The following is a 21,120-nucleotide window of genomic DNA, read 5'->3' on the forward strand; positions in this document are numbered from 1 at the left end:
GGCGGACAGAGAGAGAGTGGGACAGAGGATCTAAAGCGGGCTCTATGTTACAGATCCAGAGAGACTGATGTGGGCTTAAACTCATGAACCATGAGATCATGGTCTGAGCCAAAGTCAGATGCTTAAATGACTGAGCCACCCAGGCATCCCTCAATAAAGTTCTTATTAAAGAAAAGAAAGAACCAGCGCTTGAATGAACAGGAAGTCAGTGGGTGAGTAATAATAGGAACTGTTTCATAAAAAGAGAATAGGTTGAAATATAAGGGCAATACTGGTTTGGACATGGGTAGCGATGCCGCTGGTAAAATGCTAGTTTACAGTACTTGCTGTCATTTTGTGCTCTTGGACATGGCAGAGACCAAGAATGGGCACAAGCAAGGCCTTCAGGGGAAGAGGAATGGGGAGGAGGGCACCACCTTGTAAATTTCTGTGGCCGTGGAACAGCTGGGCAGGGATGAGGGCTTGTCACAGGTGAGAGGAAAGAATCTAAGAACAAAGATCTCATTACGATATAAAGAGGCAAAAGGTAAGGAAGGCAATGTTTTACATGGAAAACTCGTGAATGCTCTTGTTACATGAGATATTATGAAGTCCGTGTCCCTGGACCATACTATTGTGGCACTGAACACCGACAGATGGGAAATCTGTGAGCTGAGTTGAAAGATATAGACACAATGGATTTTATGCAATGCACTTTCTAAACCTTAAGGCTACATTTTTCTCTGTTGTAAAGAGTATATTTTATTTACTCTTTTACTGGTACTCTACTCCTGAACTGGTAACTATACTCTCTAACCTCTGGCTTGAACCCCTGCCATGTTTCTGGTGTCCAGCCTCAGCAGAATCCCCAGCTCTGTCCTGATGGCTTGGCTTGCCAACATATGTGCTAGCTTCCAGCAGTTGTGAGCTCCTTAAGCCTTGGTTTGTTTTCCTCCAGCCTGGACTACTTTCTCCCAACCTCTGATTATAGCCTCTAGTTCCAATGCTGTCCATACCCTGATGATACACAAAGTAGAGAATACATGTCTATGGCCTGAGCCTTGTTGGGACCACAGGATTAGAATGGTTTTGGTTGGAACTCAATCCTCAATGAAGCATAAGGGTTTAGTCACACTTTTCTGGGATTAAACAGGGCTATCTGGTGAGACCCTCCAAGCCCAATGCTTTGGAATGCACTTCACTAGTTCAGCGGTTCCCAATGCTGGCTGTATATGAGCATCATATGATAAGGGGCAGTTAGGTGGCTCAGTTGGTTGAGTCTCTGACTCTTGATTTCGGCTCAGGTCCTGATCCCATGGGATCGATCACGGGATCATGGGATCATGGGATCGAGCCCCACATCAGGTTCCATGCTTAGTGTGGAGGGACTCCCTCTGTCCCTCTCCCCAGCATGCACTCTCTCTCTCTTAAAAAAAAATAATTAAAAAAATTGAATCATCTGAGGATCTATAAATACATTCTAAAGTCTGGATCTCACACCCTGAGATTCTGATTTCAACTTTTGGGGTGGGGCCATGCCATCAATAGTTTAAAATGTTCCTTAGATGATGCTAATGTTCAGTCAAGGCTGAAAACTACTAGTTGGTTCTCAAAGTGTGTTTCCTGGACCAGCAGCATCAGCATCACTTGAAAACTTAGTTAGAAATGCAAATTCTCAACATCCACCCCTTACCTAGTAAATCAGAATCTCAGGGGTTGTGCCCAGTGATCTGTGATTTTAACAAACTTTACAGCTGGTTCTGATGCAGGCTAAAGTTTGTAAACCACTGGTTTATAGGTAGGCTCTATGGCACTCTGGTTATTTGCCTGATGACTTATTAATGAGGAAGAAAAATAAGCGCTGAGATGTCTAGTAAAATCCTAGTCCCTTTGGTATGCCTGGTTTAAGTCACCAGATGCTAAGAACTTACTAAAAGAAAGAAAAGAACCTTCTGGAACAAAGAATAGTTGTAGTAGCCAGCTTATGAGAGATCTCTCTCATAGGATGTCATGGTTATGGTATTTTGCTGACATTGGGCAGAGAGTATGTGTTGACGGTTTAGTGCCGAGTTTGAAAAGGGGTTTTTTGTAGGTTTTGTACCGATCACCTGAGACAAGCCTGAGGTACTGCACTATCTATTAGGCTTTGGGTGTGTCTCGGGTCAATAAAATTTCCCATTATTGAAAATCAAATTAGTCATTTCTGTTGTCCCTCAAATCCAAAGGGTGGGTCCTAGTACAGGCTGCTGGTACCTTTAGTCTATCTCATCACCAACTGGCATCAACATACCCAAACCACATGTCAGATTTCTTAGAAGGTCAACTAGGCTTTCCGGCATTGCTTTCAATTTTTAAAAAATGTTTATTTATTTTTGAGAGAGACAGAGTGTGAGTGGGGGATGGACAGAGAGAAGGAGACATAGAATCTGAAGCAGGCTCCAGGCTCTGAGTTGTCAGCACAGAGCCCAATGTGGGGCTCAAACCCACGAACCGTGAGATCATGACTTGAGTGGAAGCTGGACGCTTAACCGACTGAGCCACCCAGGCACCTCTCAGGCACTGCTTTTGAAGTAGAGGCCAGGGATGCAGCTAAACACCCTACAATACCCAGGGCAGCCCCACAATAAGGAATATCAGTAGTGCTGAGCTTGGAAACCTTGCTTTTAAGAGACAGAAAGTTAGCAAGTAGCAGCAACATCACAACTATATTTCAGTATTTGAAGAAGCTGAAACTTTCTCCAAGGGTCTTTAATAAATATAGCCTCTAGATGGTTTCGGCATAACACAGAGAAAATCTCCTAAGGCCCCTGTTAGCATACGCCTTGAAAAAAAAAAAGCAAAGAATTGATTTGCTTCCTCTCTCTTTTAAAAATAGCTACAACACTTTGGTAAGGTAACTGTTCCCAAGATAAAATATAGAAGCTAGGACAAAAGCATAATTGCTTGGAAATAGAGAACTAAGGAAAGCAGAAATCATTTTATGCTTTTATGGTTCCTACCTCACTTATGACCTTCACCTTATAAAATACACTGACATCTGCTACATTTTTACCCTCCTTGGTGTTGCTGCAGCATCTTTTACTCACATAGTAGACAGTACTAACTGCCTCTTCCTTCTTACCTTGGTCTTGGTATATCATTCTCCTTTGGGGTTGCATTGAACTCTAAGCATGTTCCTTGGAGCTGCAGCACTGACCATCACCTGGGCACTTCTTCAAAATGCAAGTTCTCAGGTCCCACCACTGACTTACAGAATCAGGATTTGGATCAGCAGCCTGTGACATTGCTGAGAAGCCTGTGAGAGCTGCAACCATCCAGCCCCCAGCTCAGCGGTCTGAGCCAGAGTCTCTATGCCCTTAGGACCTCCAGATGATTCTTATGCATATTTAAGTATGAGAAGAATGGGTTAAGACCCTGGTTTGCTTCCCAACCTTATGACTGACATCTTTCTGTTTCCACTGAGGGTCTCTTTGTCCTCATCTAAAGACAAATACATCTTAAAGTCTAACTCAGTGAGTCTCAACCCTGGCTGCATGTAGGAACCACCTGGGGGAGTTTTAAAACCTATTGATTACCTGGGTGCCACTCAGAGAAATTCTGATCTAACTGGCCTGGGGTACAGTCCATGCATTGGGATGTTATGTTTAAAACTTCTTCATGTGATGCTACTGGGCAGTTGCCGTCAAAAGCCTTTTGCTCTGGTCCTTTATCTTCTGCTCTTCTCTCTTCCTGATTACAGATCCTAGCAGAGCCCCATCACTTTTTTTAAAAAAAATTTAATGTTTTATTTATTTCTGAGAGAGACAGAGAGACAGCATGAGCAGGGGAGGGTCATAGAGAGAAGGAGACACAGAATCTGAAGCAGGCTCCAGGCTCTGAGCTGGCTGTCAGCACAGAGCCCGACGCGGGGCTCGAACCCAAAAACTGTGAGATCATGACCTGAGCCGAAGTTGGGCACTTAACTGACTGAGGCACACAGGCGCCCTCCCCCCCGTCACTTTAAATATCATCACCACCTCTTTCCTGAGGACTAAGTTTATATCTTAACATCAGTGTCTATTTTGAACTCTCATCCTGCTTTAGACATTTTGCCTGAGCTGTTTCCTTGTCTTGTCAAAATCGCTTATCTCAACAGGAACACGTGATTTTCAAGAGCCACTATCTCCATTCTTCCTGTCCCTCCACTATAGTACATGGTACCATGAACCTTCTAGTTACCCAGGGTTATAACTCAGGAGTCATTTTTTTACCTTCTTTTCCTTTGTTTCCTATTAGGAAAAAAAAGTCCCCACATTCTTGCAATTCACTTTTTGTTCCTTAATTTTATCAACAAGTATTTATTGAATGCCTACTATGTACCAATCACTATTCTAGGCACTAGAAATGCAGCAATGAACACAATTGACAAAATCATTTTTCTTCTGTAGCTTATATTCTAGTAACTGGGGGTGAGAGATAATAAGCCAGATAAATATGTTATGTAAAGTCAATTATCACAGCACTAAGATGAGAAGCAAAGCAGGGGAGAGCAATGGGGAAGTATATAGGTATTATAATTTTAGGTAGCAGAGGGCAGGTATGAACTCCCCAAAAAGGTAGTACTAGAGTAAAGATCTGAAGGTGGTGAGGTGGGGAGCCCTGGGGATATCTGGGGGATACCTTTGAAGTAGAACAAGAAGCAAAGGCCCATAGTAGCTGGAAGTGTAACTGATGTGTTTAAAGAATGGCAAGGATGCCAGTGGGGTGGCTGCTGAGTGTGGGAAAGGATAGTAGTAGGAGCCAAGGTCAGGGAGGTAAGGGATAGGGTAGGTGCACCTGTGATAAAGCCTGGACAGCCTTTGTAAGGACTTGGCTCTTAACTTCAAGTGAGATAAAATCATTGTAGAGTTCCGTGTTTGTGTGTATGTTTGTTTTTTGACAAAAGAATGATATGATCTGACTTATGTTGTTATTTTAGAGAGAGAGAGCATGCCTGTGCTTGTGTGTACATGCACAGGAGGAGGGGGAGGAGGTGGGAGGGGTAGAGAGAGAACCTTAAGCAGACTCCATGCTCAGTGTGGAGCCTGACACGGGGCTTGATCCCACGACTCTGGGATCATGACCTGAGCCGAAATCGAGAGTTGGATGCACAACTGACTGAGCCACCTAGGCGCCCCTGACTTATGTTTTAAAAGACTCTTTCTAGCTGTTGTGTTAAGCATGGACACAAAGTGGGCCAAGGTAGAAGCAGAGACACATCATAGAAAGTTCTGGCTGTCAACCAAATGAGAGATGAGTGGTGGCTTGGCTGGGATGCAGTAGGGGAGGTGGTGCGATGTAAGCAGATTCTCCAGATATGCTGCAAGCAGAGCCTACATGAGGGACTGGATGTGGGGCAAGAGTGAAAGAGAAGTTTGGCCTGATGACAAGAACAGAACTGCAATTTCCAGAGTTTGGGAATACTGCACAAGAAGTCAGCCTGGCAAAGGCAGCAGGAGCTCAGTTTTGAACAGTTTAAGTTTGGGATGCCTTTCAGACCTCCAAGTGGAATGTCAAGTAGTAGCTGGAAATATAAATCTGATGATATCTTTGGGAGAATGAATGAAATAGTCATGGGAGTGAGACTAGACAAAGATCCATTTCTGAGCCCAGAGGCATTCTGACATTTAGAGGTCACAGAAATGCAACATTCATGCAACAAATATTTGAGCATCTGATATGGGAAGGCCTTGCTCCAAGTGCTGAGGATACATCAGTGAATATGATGTAGGAGGAATCAGTAAAGGAGCCTGAGAAAAAGCATCTGAAGGTAGTGAAGTCTCAGAGATTTTCTCCATTCTAATTGCAAGTGCACAGTCCTTAATTTCCACGTCCACACTGCATCCTGGACAACTGCATTAATCTCCTAACCGATCCTCCTTTTGGGTTCTCCAGCTCCAATCCATTCTATCCACCAAAAACAGACTGACAAAGCATTTATGAGCTTACTCCCCACTTCAGTAACAAATACAAGTTACCAGGGAGGATTATTCCTGAAGTTATCTCGCTGACATTAAAGGCCTCCACGGGTTTTGTTTGTTTGTTTGTTTGTTTGTTTTGGTATATACCTTGCCTTCTTTTGCACTACTCTATCAAAATGGATTGCATTTATTCTCCATTCAGAAAATAACAGATTCAAGGAGACTCAGCTAATAAATGGTAGAGCCAATATTGAACTCAGGGAAGTGAACAGGATTCACCTAGCTGGGGTTTGTGGAAAGCTTCAGGACAATTAAATGAGACTGGATACTTGAACTTCAAGCCTCTGAGACCCAGAGCCTATCTTGGAGGCAGCCTGTGGGGCCAGTTTGTCTCTCTCTAGGTTCAGGCTAAACATAACCAGGGTCTTCAGCTTAAATATCACCATGATGACCCAGAGTGATCTGGCTAAGCTTTGACTAATGGTGACATACTCAGCCCATGAACCAACCTCAGACATGAAGAAAGACACTGAAAGGCAAACAGGCCTGGCCTAAGTGGTCTAGAGATCATACATTTCTGGACTATCCCAGGGGCTATGACTGAACTAGACTGGTCCTAAGGCAGGAAAGAGACGTGGCTCTCAGGGGTTCTATTCAAGGTAAGCCAGACTCTGGAGGTAATCTTAAAACCTACCCTTTTGAAGCTTCTCATTCCAGGTAAAGATGGTCTATAGCTACTCTAACATTCTCCCCCACTGTTTCTGATCTAAATCAAGCTGACTCCTGAGAGCACAGGTCAACGTTCACCCCATTTTTGTCCTAGTGGTAATTGTCATACCTATTAAACCTAGTCTTCATCAGGGGCGCCTGGGTGGCTTAGTCGGTTAAGCGTCCGACTTTCGCTTAGGTCATGATCTCGCGGTTCGTGAGTTCGGGCCCCACGTCAGGCTCTGTGCTGACTGCCAGCTCAGAGCCTGGAGCCTGTTTCAGTCTGTGACTCCCTCTCTCTCTGACCCTCCCCTGCTCATGCTGTCTCTCTCTCTCTCTCTCTCCTAGAAATAAATANCCTAGTCTTCATCATATCTCTGCCAAATGGGAATTGTTACTACTACTATATACATGAGAAAATGGAGACTCAGAGAAATAATGATATGTCCCAAGTACACAGCTCTCACTTCTGTACATTATGTGCAGTCACATTTACATGGGTTGGATCAAGAAAGTACTTGTTACACTAAATGACTAACTAGAAACAATTCATGTAATGAATGTAGTATAAAGGTATCTTTAGCCTTCACAGTAAACTTACAATATAATATCATTATTCCCATTGTAAGAAGGGACATAAGTCTCATTCAGAGTGGCAGAGTGACTTGCCCTAGTCACACAGTCAGCAAACAAAGAAGCTGGGATCTCATCTCAGGTATTTAGGACTCTGTGCCTGTGGCTCCATCATCTGAGGCAGTAAGTCATATATGTGGCTTCTGATTCTGCCTCAGTCACTAACACTGAGCAGGACACTCATGTCTCCAGATCCCAGGTGCCTCATAGACAAAAAGGGAAAAAATTCTATTGACTTCACATGCACGGTGGGTACAAAATGAGTTACTGTTTTGGAAAGGTCTTTGCAAATGTAAAGATTAACTATAAGGGATTATCATCACTATTTTTATTATTTGTCTTTTCTGGGCTTCACTTTCCTCCACCTTAAAATTAAAGGATGGGAGCAGGTGACCTCCAGGGTGCCTTTTCTGGCTCTAAAATTCTCTGCTTTCATTAGTCTAAACAGTCCTGGGCCACAGAAACAGTTTGGCTTTACAGGATGCTTCTTTGTGATAATATATGACACACGGGAATTCTAATAGTGCCAATACTTTACAGAGTCCTGTGTTTACAAAGTGTTGTGAACTCCTAATGCTCACCTAATGTTTATATCTTAATATTGAAGAATTCCATTGGAGTAAAATGAGAAAAAGATGCTAGACATGCTAGACTTTAAAAAGTATCTATAGAATCAAATCAAATCACTTTCTATTGAATCAGGAAGAGAAACACAAACATGTTACCTTACCTACCAGTCTTGTAGCAACCACCTTGATTTGGAAAAACAAAACAGTCCCTTTCCCTTGTTTATTAAAAAAAAAAAAAAGGCTGTACTTTGTAGTAATTATCTTACTCTACTTCATCTAAAATAAAATAATCAATATACTTATCACAAAAATCTTTCTCAAGCCACTAAAAGGCAATTACAAAAAAGCCAATGGTGTAGAACACCATGGTAACCAGCATCACCAGGGCAGGAAAACAGAGTTGTTAGTCACTAGGATCTAAACTGGTTGGCAGTTTGGCTTGCTAAGCAACACTGCAAAAATAGCAGTGTAACAACCCATAATCTGGAGATATGACTTTGCACAGCTTTGAATCTGTCCAGAAGGAACTGCTCCAGGTCCATACACCAACCTCATGCAGTAGGCTCCCAGTCAAAGCCTAATTAATCATTTATTCAACAAATATTTATTGAAGCTTACTGTATACCAGGCACACAGTTCCCAACATGTGTATTTACTTGATTTCTTAGTTAAATAGAAGCTCTGAGGGGCGCCTGGGTGGCTTAGTCGGTTGGGCGTCCGACTTTCGCTTAGGTGATGATCTCGCGGATTGTGGGTTCGGGCCCCGCATCGGGCTCTGTGCTGACTGCCAGCTCAGAGCCTGGAGCCTGTTTCGGAGTCTGTGTCTCCCTCTCTCTCTGACCCTCCCCTGTTCACTGTCTATCTCTCTCTCTCCTAGAAATAAATAAAAATTAAAAAAAAAAATAGAAGCTCTGAAATAGACACAGAAAGAGTAGTTTTGTAATGAGTGAGGTTGAGGGAGGGATTTGCTTGTCAACTCAGTAATAGCAGCTGATAGCCAGAGGACAGACAAAGAAAAAAGTAGACAGTGGACTGCTTTATAATACAGCATGAAATAACCATATTCTCATGACCATGATCCTGCATCACCAAGAAAAGATTAAGTTATATTTAGGATCCTTTCCTAAGGAAGGCAGTCACGGGCATACAACATTTTAGAAATATCACCACCAAAAGCGGTTAAAAATATACAGCTTTTGGCCTTTGGAGAGAACAGAAATTATGTTTGACGAATATCCCATTCTCCCTTGCTCCCCATTTTGTTGGAAGAAAAGCAGCATGAAGATCATTGCTTTACCAGCATTCAAATACGGTGTTGGTTCCCTCTCTGCCTTTATTTTTCTAGCCTAGCTCTCCTGCCTCAGCTGGAATGCCCTTTCCCTTCATAATTGCTTATCAGAATGCCTCTCCGTTGACTTCCTCAGAGAAGTTTTCCCAGACCCTCCCAGGGAATTTCTGGCTTCTCCCTTCCCCTACAAGAAGTCCGGATGCCCTTGCCTGTTCACCAGGCTTCTTGGTATCATTTCCATCAAGGCCCTTCCGACTTTCATGCTCCTGAAGGCCAGGCTCTTTCCCATATTTACATCCATCTCCACCTCCCGGAGCCCTGTCAGCCAGGCACTCAGTGAATGTTTGTGAACCCAACCGTCCACACACTCCCTAGGGGTAGAGAGAAGGTTGGCTAGCAGAGGTGGCATTTCCCCTAATGGATGTTAAATGGATGTTAAATGTTAAATGGCTCAGGAACCCACATGGCACCCACACTGGCCCCCTTTCCTCAGAGCCTTTGCACATCTGCTCCCTTCTCCTGGAAAGCTCTTCCTCTAGTGAACTCCTTCTTGCCACCCTTTAGGATTAAGCTCAAATATCACTTGGGGACAGGAGGAGTCTATCTTGGCCACAAGACCAGGTCAGGGCCCCTATTATATGCTCTCATGACTGCCTCTACTTGTTCTTCAAATTATTTGTTACCACTTGTATATTTCCCAGCTGCATGGCAAGTGTCAAAAGGGCAGGAGGCCTGATATAGAATAATGTCATATGAAAGGAAGGAAGGCAGGAAGGCAGGAAGGCAGGAAGGCAGGAAGGCAGGAAGGCAGGAAGGAAGGAAGGAAGGAAGGAAGGGATGAAGGGAGGGAGAGAGAGAGGAAGGAGGGAAGGAAGAAAGAGAGGAAAGAAAGAATGACTTGAGAAGAATCCTAATTTGAAAATGAACAGACAGCAGAAAATAAAAAAGAAACTGATGTGTTGTTATGGAAGGTCTGGGGGTCCCCAAATGTGGGCCTAGAGGTAAACTAGTTTAAGGAAGTTCTAGGAGCATCTACAGATACCCCACCCCTCACTGTAATACCCAAATGCTTTAAGGGGTCCAGAAACACAACCAAGTGTATTTGATTGTTAAAAAATGGAATTGAGGTGGGCTACTACACTCTTCAAATAAGAGAGGACTCAACAAAGATGATAAAACAAGGAAATGGAATTTAACTGCAGCCTGTGGGATTTAGATTAGATAAAAAGTCTAACGATGAAGGCTGTTATATTCTGGAAAAGATAGCTAAACCTAAAAATGAAAGCGTGAATTAGATTCTCTCTCAGGTTTTTCAGTGCCCCTTCCAGCTCAAATCCTATGGTTACCTGCTTTTCTCTTGCCGGGCTGAGAAAAAAATTATTTCAGAACCATATTACAACAATCATAATAAAAAGTTTAAAGAAAGAAATATAAATCAACAATTTAACACTTTGTATATTTACTTATTTCTACTTTTTCTGGTTTCTTTTTGTTCTGCCTCCCTCTACATGATGGACTATGTATGCTTTGTTTACTGTTTTCTCTAATTATTGTTTAGAAGGTAAACATTCTAATTTTTACTAATTATTATTTAGCAATGTTGAACACATTTTTAAACATATTACACTTAATTATATCAGTAAAATATAACTCTGAGTGAAAATAATTTTTTATTTTCTTTGATCAAAGATAAAAAATGTAGTGCTAATGTTTTGGCAGCTTTTTATAGAATTAAACAATGAGATCATTATTTAAAAACTTTTTTTTAAGTTAATTTATTTATTTTGAGATAGAGCACATGTACAACCAGGGGGAGGGGCAGAGAGAGAGAGGGACAGACAGAATCCCAAGCAGGCTCCACACCGTCAGCACAGAGCCCGATGAGGGCTCCATCCCGTGAACCATGAGGTCATGACCTGAGCCAAACCCAGGAGTCAAGAGCTTAACCAACTGAGCCACTGACGTGCCCCGAATAATTATTCTTCCTGCTAAAATAATCACAACTGAATTGGGAGTGATAAGGCAAAAATACTGACTTTCCAACCAGATTATTGCTCAGTGAAAACGTCACTTGGTGTCTATGCCAGGAGCACTTGCTAGCTGGCTGGATGTCTTTTAAATAACACATCACATGAGGTAGAACCACAGCTTGAAGAGGATACCTTTCAGCTCCACATGTCTGTCTTGTTCACTGCTGTATATTCCCAAGGCCTAGTACAGTGCCTGGTCCAAAGCAGAAGTTCAGTATTTACTGAATAAATGAATGCTCAACAAATGAGCAAATACTCAGTATGAAACCTGTAATAAGCAATTTCACAGCCACGCTAGTCTACAGATAGAATAACCCAACAGTATGTGGATTATGCCATTTTTTGCTTAAGAAGATGGTGTTACTAACCCAGCAGAGCTAAATTGTCTAACTGTTAAATATTAGAGCTATTGCACCTAGAGGCCTTTGACTTCAGAACAAAGCTTTATTCCTTCTTCCTGTTCTCTGCATAGGGTTGGTTTTCTCCTAAACACAATCCAATAAACAGAGTAGTGAACGTTAGAAATTAAGTTCAACAAATCTTTAAGGATCCATTTCATAAATTTGTCTTCCCAAATTATAGGACTCACTCCCAAGGAGACTACAGTGAAAATGATATCATCATATTAAAAAATCACTTTTAGGATTACAATGGGATATTTTATTAGTGGAAGAAGGCAAGATCATGGGTTTTTCTCTTTACTGTCTTTTTAAGAATTGAGGTTGTTAGTATGGGTGCTAACTTTTAACATGACAAAATATTAGAAGTTTTTATTTCAGGATGGTGGGATGATTACCTTCAGATGATTTTTACGCCTTCTTTATTTTTCAGTTTTTTATAATGAATATGCAGTATAGAAACTTATAAAAGTTTTATAAAAGTATATAAATTTTACAACCTAGCCATAGTCCCTATCTTCTCCATGTTCTTACTGCATTTTTATATTTCTATTCTACCACTTTTATTGTAATGATTTATATGCACATCTGCCTTATCCACATATGTCCATGCTGACCCATGAGTTGTGAATTGTAACGCTGTTGAAGTTGGGGCAAAGGGAGTCTAGCCTGCCTCCTATCCTTTCTTTTCTTTTTTTTTTTTTTTTTTAATTTTTTAATGTTTTTTTTTTTTTTTTAATTTATTTCNTTTAATGTTTTTTTTTTTTTTTTAATTTATTTCTAGGAGAGAGAGAGAGAGAGACAGCACGATCAGGGGAGGGTCAGAGAGAGAGGGAGTGACAGACTCTGAAACAGGCTCCAGGCTCTGAGCTGGCAGTCAGCACAGAGCCCGATGGGGGGACGCCGAACCCACGAACCATGAGATCACGACCTAAGCGAAAGTCGGACGCTTAACCGACTAAGCCACCCAGGCGCGCCTGCCTCCTACCTTTTCAAAAGGGAACACTATTCTTTCAGGCTGTTGGGTCTTTGGGAGCGGGGACTATATTTCATGCATCCAACTCTGAGCATAGGGTTTTGAACATGAAAAAGGAAAAATAATTGTTACAATAAATGCACATAAAAATGTGGAGAAACCAAACATGCAACACATTTGTTCTAAGACCTACAGTTTGCCTTTGTCCTGCATGGTCCAAAATGATTGGCTGGAGATCATTAATGGTTCATTTACTAGAGCTTTGCAGATCCTTTCTATTATATTAAAGTTTAATTCCTTCAGCTATTCATTCATTCAACAAACATTTACTGAAAGCTTAGCATGTGTCCTATCCATTGTTAGGTGCTACAGCTACAAAGACAGATAAGGCAGTCTTTGCTCATCATGGGGGTGAGCAGCACTAATAAGCAAAAACCAGTAACACAACCTGTTAGTTCAATAAGAGAGATATGGGACAATTAAGTTGGATCAAACTGGGGTTTACAGGAGAAGCTTCCCAGAGGACTTGGCCCCTGTGCTGAGTATTAAAGGAGGAGCTGGAGTAGGGATTAATCATTCAGTGCATGCTCCTGATGTGAGGAAAGAGACAAAGGCAAGCAACGGCAGTGTGGCCAAGAAATTCAGCCCTTGCTGGAGCACAAAGCTGTGGCAGGAGTGGTGAGGGAAGGGCCTGGAGGGGAGGGCAGGAGCAGGTGGGGAGAACACAGCTTAGACTTTATCCTGCAGGCAGTGGGGAGTGCAGCAGGGTTTTAAGCAGGGGGTGACGTCACCAGAGATTATTTTGGTGGCACTGCAGAGGACGGATTTGAGGGAGACAAAAATTGGAAGACACGAAATTTCTTAAGAGGCATTTGCACAGAGGAGTAATAGGTTTGTGTTTATATTTAAGAATCCTAGCTAACGTTTATTTAGCATTTACAATGACAATTACTAAATAAGCATTATAAAGCAATATTGTATTATTATTTCAAACAACTCTATGAGTAAATGCCATTATTATACTCCTTTGACGACTAACAGAACAGATAATTAAGTAACTGTCCCAAAGCCTCAGGCAGTCTGGCACCCAAGCTTATGCTCTTCATCACTACCTCATGTGTTTAATTTTGGTCTCTCACTTTGGAATGAAAGCTCTGTGCAGACAGGCGCTGTATGTCCTCCACTGTGCCTAAATGGTATACAGGAACTATTTCTTGAATAAACTTGATGACTCCCCTAAGTGAAAGAAATAGTGGACTATATTATATATAGATAAGAGATATTTTAGATCAATTTTGGCCAATTTTTGGCGGACTTTGCTGATTGTTATGGACAGAATACGTCTCTCTCCCCAGCATTCAAATTCATATGTTGAAGCACTAACACCTCCCACCCCCTGCAGTGGGGCCTCTCAGGAAATAATTAAGATTAAATAAGATCATATGGGTGGTGCCCTAAACCAACAGGATTGTTATATTCATAAGAGGAAGAGAGACCAGAACTTGCTCTCTCTGTACACATGTACCAAGAAAAGCCCATGTAGAGATATAGAGAGAAGCTGCCTGTCTACAAGTCAGGGAAAGAGCCCTCACCAAAAAATAAATCAGCTGGAACCTTGATCTTGGACTTCTGGTCTCCAGAACTGTGGAAAAATAAATTTCTGTTGTTTAAGCCAACCATTCCATGGTATTTTGTTATGGTGGTCCAAGCAGTCTAAGACTGGTTAGAAGCATGAAAGTGAGGGGTAAAGGTGAGGTTTTTAGCCTGGGAGACTGGAGGGTAAGTGGTGCCAGTGACTGGGGTACAGAATCTGGGAAGATGAAGAGGAAATGTTGGTTATGTCAATGGAACAACACTAATTATTCTTTACTTTAGGTTCACCTCACTCAAACATAAAAATGTAGTAGAAATTAGCTACTTAACACCATTCATTCAACAAATACCTAATCATCCCCTTGCCATGGCGGCCACTATGTTTGTCCTGAGAATATAAAGTAAGTAAGATTCATTCTCTGCCCCTAAGGAGCCCACAGTCCACTGGGGGAGAAATACCTTTTGTAAAGCTAGCATTTTAGCTAGAAAGACCTTTCTGCTTTTTCTCACTTCTAAAGACCTGGAGCTCATGAGAAGTATAGAGGTGAAATCCCATATAGGCAAGAGCTTTGGAGTCACATGACCTGGATTTGAATCTGGGTTTGAATCTGGGCTTGGAATACTAGCTCAGTGAAGGTCCTAGGTAGGCCGAGTAACCTTTCTGGGTCTTGAGGGCCTCACCTGCAACTGTGGAGTTATTTTAAGGATCAGATAAGAGAAGATGGATAGAAATGTTTTGTAAAATGCAATATACACATTAGCAATTAATGTAATTATAAAAGCTAACATTTGAAAACTAGAGGTAAATCAGACATGGGCAGCAAGTCAGAGGTGAAAGGCCAGCTTTGAACCCTGTGGGTGGCAGCGGTTCTGGGATGCAGGGTGGATTAAGACTGGTGTCGTGGGGAAGAGAACAGATTCTGGTGTCCCACAGACCTAGGTCAAATCACAAGTCAGTTACCAACTGTGGAAAGTTGAGTAAGTGATGTAAGGGGTCTGGGCTTTAGTTTCTTAACCTGTAAAATGGAGTTGATAATATCCACCCAGGAAAGTTGTTCTGAGTGTGTAAAGGGCTTGGCAGGGTGCCATGCAGAGCAGGTCGCTCAATTAAAGTTAATTGTTCCTATTTGTCATGTTCCTCCCCTACCTCCTAATGGATTTGTTTAGGTAGTTAAGTTACTTGAATTGCAAAGAAGTGAGAGAAACAGAAGGGCTTTTATGACTTACTTTAAAAGTTATTTTTAAAGATAAAGAGAAGTCAGTCAAGTCCTTTCCTTTCCTAACCTATGGTGCAAACATAGTGTTTCTAGAAAATGACCACTGTGTTACATGGCAGGAAGCCAGAGAACACTCAGCTTGATACTTATTCCTTGTAGATTTATTCTAAGTAAATCTACCAGTCACTGTTAACAAGGGTTCTCTGAAAGCAGTGCTTCTCAGACTTTAATGTACATGAATCATCTGGGGGCTTGTTAAAATGCAGATTTTCATTCAGTGGATTTAGAATGATGTATGAAATTCTGCATTTCTAACACGTTCCCAGGGAAGGCCCATCCTGCTGGTTTCTGGACCGCACTTTGAGGAAGGAGCATGGCTCTTAAGGGATGTGGAAATCTCTTTCTTGGCATGCTGTTTGATGTGGGAGACAAATGCAAAAGAAAAAAATTTCCTTACTATGTACAACCCATTGACAAGTCCTTGAAACAGGCAGTGTGACCATCCTCTGGGATCTCAGCTGCCTCGATGATGACACTTTGCTAAGGGCAAAAGGCAATCTTAGCTTAACATTATCCTGACCTCCCAGGATGCTGTAAGTCTACTTTAACATATACAAATTCATTTGGAAACTTCCTTTCTCTCTACCCACCAGGATATATTTTAGCAATCATCCTTTAGGCAAATGGTCTACTGCTGTACACTGGAAGGGTCTCATGACTGAGGATTTACTAAACAGTAATAAGTGACCTTTTCCTAATAACAGTTAGCCCCCTCAGGGTCCTGGAAACCTTGTTTCCAAAATACCTTGGAGGCTTGTGATATCCCTAACTCCCTCCCAACTTGCAAGTATATAATTCACCACTTCTCATGACCCCAGCACAGCTCTTTGAGCCCATGGGTCCTGTCCCCGGCTTTAATAAAAGCACATTTTGGCACCAAAGATGCCTCAAGAATTCTTTCTTGGCTATCGGCTCCAAATCCCAACATTTCCAAATTGTGTTCACCATAATTCCTTGCTTCTCTTTAGCAATCTACCTAATTACAAACTAATGATAAAACACTGACAAGTCTATAGGGGCGCCTGGGTGGCTTAGTCGGTTAAGCGTCCGACTTTCGCTTAGGTCATGATCTCACGGTTCGTGGGTTCGAGCCCCGCGTTGGGCTCTGTGCTGACTGCCAGCTCAGAGCCTGGAGTCTGTTTCAGTCTGTGACTCTCTGACCCTCTCTCTCTGACCCTCCCCGGCTCACACTGTCTCTCTCTCTCTCTCCTAGAGATAAATGAAACATTAAAAAAAAAAAAAAAAACACTGACAAGTCTTTTTCAGACCCGACTTAGAAATTCTTCAGTAAGACTCATTTTAGATCAATATTGACTTTTCTGAGCAGCCTACTATGTGCAAGGCACTGTGCAAGGTGCTAGAGATCCAAAGGTTAGTGAGACACAATTCCTGCTTCTGAAGACTGTCCTTACTCTGACACTACCCTCTTGTAGACTGTTAACTTTCTAAGGGCAGGGTTATTGTTTTGCCTATTGCCTATAGCACAGAAGCTCAATAAATAGTGAATGAACGAATGAGACTATAGTTTCCTGAAAAATGTCCTCCAATAGCACACGAAAATTAGACACTATCTTAACTGTACTCTGTCCTATCACATGTAAGGGATAGATAAGTTAGACTCAGGCTGATAGGCTGGGCCTTAATCCAATCTCACTGGTGTCTTCGTAAGAAGAAATGGTTAGAACCACAGAGATTCTAAGAATGAGCTCACACAAACTGAAGGAAGACCATGAAAGGACACTGAGAGCCGTCTGCAAGCCAAAGAAGAGAGTTCTCAGGAGAAACCAAACCTGCCAACACCTTGATCTTGGACTTCCAGCTTCCAGAACTATAAGGAAAGAAACTTCCACTGTTTAGGCCATTCAGTTTACAGTATTTTTTTAATGGCAGTCCTTACAAATTGATCTATAGTTTTTTACAGTTTTTATGCCCAGATCCAAGACTCCTTTCTGCAGGAGTCTTACAAAATGTAAGACTAATTCTAAGAGTAGATGGATGAACCTCAGGGTACAGTGGGAATGAGTCATGCAGGGACTTAGGAGAGACAGAAGAGGGGGAAAGGGTAGGCCAGATTGGGCTAAAACAGCTATACTACATATACATTTTTCTTCCCTTCTCATAATACAAACACAAAGTTTACAGCTGGGACAGAAAGTAGGTTTTCAACCTTCTCCCCCCCTTTTCAGGCTACACTTTGATACTTAAGACAATTTTACTTCTCTAAAAAAATTGTGGCGGGAGTAAGATCCAACATTTCTCTCTGAATGAAAGTCCTAAAGAGTGCAGATGATAAAGTAATGAGATTGGATTTTTGATAAACAAAAAGATGTGTCAAGATGTGCCAAATGGGATTCCTGCTAGCCACAGGGAAGTGGCATTTGAAGCTTGATTCTAAAGTCAGTGGGTTGATCTTTTTTGTTTTTAATAAACATTCTAACTCATATGTATAGATGAAAGTCTCCTTCAAAATGGTCATTCTATTTTTTTTATAGTTTATTTATTTTTGAGACAGAGCATGAGCAGGGGAGGGGCAGACAGAGAGGGAGGCACAGAATCCGAAACAGACTCCAGGCTCTGTGCTGTCAGCACAGAACCCGATGTGGGGCTCAAACCCATGAACTGTGAGATCATGACCTGAGCCGAAGTCAGACACTCAACCGACTGAGCCACCCAGGTGCCCCCAAAATGGCCCCCAAAGTGTAGAAGGTTCTACACTTAATGTCACTGTTCTCAACTCATTTCAGGAATTGTTTTCATGGTCTGTGAGATAGTCTTCTGAACTCAATGGTGACTCTTGGAAGGTAGATTTAATTTTCAAAAACAATCAAGTGTCCCTCTGGTTAACTAGGAGAACCAATCAAACTGTGTAATTCCGAGAAGATCGACCCTAAAGAATCCAAGCTGATTTTTCTTGACTGAATTGTACTCAACTCCAGAAGACAGTTTCTAAAGACAAACCCCAGACATGCAGTAAACATATTATAGACATGACATCAGCAGGATGGTGACAGCTCTGAAACGAAACCTCATTCATTTATTTATGCAGATTTTCTAGTGGTTCCCTTTACCAGAGTATTTCCTTACATCCACATTTATCCTACCTCATGGGACCCCAATTCCCAGAAGTACAAGGACCTCACCATCTTAGTCAACCTTTAATCCCCAACCTGATATGTATCAAATGAACAGCTGATGGAAAGTTAAATATGGGAAAAGTACATCTTAGGTGTCTGGGGCTTACTCTGTATGATTCAAAGGGCAAAACTAGGACCCAGAGAGCAGTTCCTAACACACAGCTTTCTGCTCCGTTTAAGAACATTATCAGCAGCTGGAGCTGTCCAACAACAGGCTTAGTTTGCCCTGGAGTTTGTTTCCAGCCCTGGGAAGAGTTTAAAAGGATGGCTGCTAGTTATGGGAGGCTATGGAGGTTCCTCCCGTATTGGGTAGGAATTACCCAAAGACCTCCAAGGACTATGCTGAGTCCAATCTGCACAACAATATCTGCCAACTGTTAGATCCTGAAAAACACTGAAAGGGAATGAATGAGGGATATGGGACCTCTTATGAGCCAAGTAAAAGGTAAGAGGCTGGGGCTCAGTCAGCTGCAAGGAAGGCAGGGAGAAGTGAAATGAAAATAGCTACCATGAGGTGGATGGGGCCTTCCTTGGGTTTTTGCTACCACAGGAGAGTTGCTTTGTAACTCTTTTACCTGAAACTTCACATGTTTATTAAAGGGTAATACTTTTGAAGGGGGAAGCAGTTGAGAGAGGAGATAGACCACTGCTCACCCTTCTTAAACTCCTCCAGCACGGTGTCCAGCCGAGTATCATTGAAGACGCAGTGCAGGGGCCGGTTATAGAAGCGGGTGACAGTGAGCAGCGGCGTGCAGTCGTCGGGGTCCACGAAGGCCAAGTCCTTGACAAACAGAATGTCCACAATGTTGTGCCGCTGATCGCCCTCGTACACGGGGATGCGAGTGTAGCCGCTGCGCAGGATTTCTGAGACGGTGGCGAAGTCCAGCACGGCGTCGGAGCGCAGCATGAAGCAGTCCCCGAGGGGAGTCAGCACCTCCTCCACCACCTTGGTGCGTAGCTCCAAGGCTCCCTGAATGATGTTGAGCTCCTCCTTCACCAGGTCGCTGTAGGGGTCCGCAGCCCGTAGCGTCTCCAGCAGCTTCTCCCGCGTGTAGAAGGTGCTGATCTCCTGACGCAGCGCCCAGTCCAGCAGGCGGCCCAACGGATAGCACACGGGGAAGGCGGCCGCCATCAGGAGCCGAGTCAGGCACACGCTGTGCGAGGCGATGGCCAGCCCGTGGCGCGAACACACCGAGTAGGGGCAAATCTCGGCGCCCAGAAATACGGCTCCGGTGCACACGAGCGCCGGCAGCCACGGGAAGTGAATCCCTGCCTCGCTGTAATCTTCCCCAGTGCCCCCGACGCCCGGCGGCAGCGAGGCGTACAGCCAGCCGGCCAGGGCCGCGTTGGCTCCGGCTTGGCCCAGGAGCAGGGTGCAGAGCAGATGGGTCCCCCTGCTGCGCACGGCCTGCACGCGGCGCGCCTGCTCCTGCTCTGCGGCGGAGCCGCTATTCCGCAGCACCCGTAACTCCACCGGGTCCAGCGAGAGCAGGCTCAGGCGCAGGCCGCTGAAGAGGGCAGACAGGGCGAGCAGCAGGAGCGCCCCGAGCGCTCGCAGCCACGCGGGGGGCAGCAGGTCCCCGCCCGGGCCGTAGAGCCGCGGGCGGACGCGCAGCAGGAAGCCGCCGGCGGCGCCGTGGTGGTGCCAGGCGCGCCCGTCCCAGGCGCAAAGCGAGAAGAGCTTCCCGCCACCGCCTGCGCCGCCCCGCTCTGCCTCGCCCTTACGCAGCTCCCGCACCCGCACCTGGACTAAAGCCGAGCCCGCCACGCCTCCGGGGCGCAGGGGCCCCAGGACCTCCACGTCCGACGCCCAGTCACTCTGCTCGCGGCAGCGCTGCGGACCCGGGGGGCGCGTGGGGACAGCGCTGGGCGCCACGCCGCTCGCTCCCGGGGGCTCCTCGATAAACACTAGCCGCGGAGCCCAGTCGGTGGTGCCGTTCTCTCCCGGGGAAAGGGTAGGTGCGGGCATTGGCGCCGCAGGCGCCGCGGGCCCGGGCTGGAAATAGACGCGCAGGAGGAAGCTGGTGCCTTCCGCCGCGCGTAGGGTGCCTCCCTCCAGGGACACGCGGCCTCCAGCGGTGTCCTCCGGCCGCAGGCCCAGCAGCCAAGCGGCGGCGCCCGGGGGCCGAGGGGACAGGGAGAAGAAGAGCAGGAGCACAGCGCCTCGGCTGCAGCAGTCCCGGAGCCTGACACCCACCGCTGTTGCCGCAGCCGCCATCCTGCACCCGGCGTGGTTGCACGTGATACTGCAGAGAACGGAGCGAGATCTGGAGGAGGAGGAGCCGGAGCCAGGAACCCTGCCGCGGGCAGGTCACCACGTGTATGCTCCCTGTGAATGTGGGCTGGAGGGGGCCGGGGTTCAGACCTTGCCCCGGCTCCGGGTCCCCGCGGGAGGCCAGAGATGGCCACGCATCACTGCACCGCGCATAACCCCCGAGGCACTTCAGTGTATCTGAGCCGCAGCCTAAGGAAAGCTTGGTCTAAGGAAAGCACGGTCTCCTGCTCCAGCAGTAGGGCGCCCCTCCGCGAACTCCTACCCGGCAGTAATTCCCTGTCTGCCCCCAGCTTCCTGATTGGCCAGGGAAATTTCCCAGCG

At 44.5% G+C, this 21,120-nt stretch overlaps 1 protein-coding gene across 2 annotated transcripts in view; it reads right to left on the minus strand.

Moving 5' to 3' along the window:
- CNNM1 (cyclin and CBS domain divalent metal cation transport mediator 1) overlaps window positions 1–20,742 on the minus strand; it is a 55,736-nt gene extending 34,994 nt beyond the window's left edge. For both annotated transcript variants that reach the window (XM_039223064.1, XM_039223063.1), the window contains exon 1: window positions 19,179–20,742. In XM_039223064.1, the coding sequence (XP_039078995.1) occupies window positions 19,179–20,742 (1,564 nt within the window). The remainder of the gene's footprint in view (window positions 1–19,178) is intronic.
- Between the last annotated feature and the right edge of the window lie 378 nt (window positions 20,743–21,120).

Source organism: Hyaena hyaena, unplaced genomic scaffold, assembly GCF_003009895.1.
Source record: "Hyaena hyaena isolate Hyena2069 unplaced genomic scaffold, ASM300989v1 scaffold_1250, whole genome shotgun sequence".
NCBI lineage: Eukaryota > Metazoa > Chordata > Mammalia > Carnivora > Hyaenidae > Hyaena > Hyaena hyaena.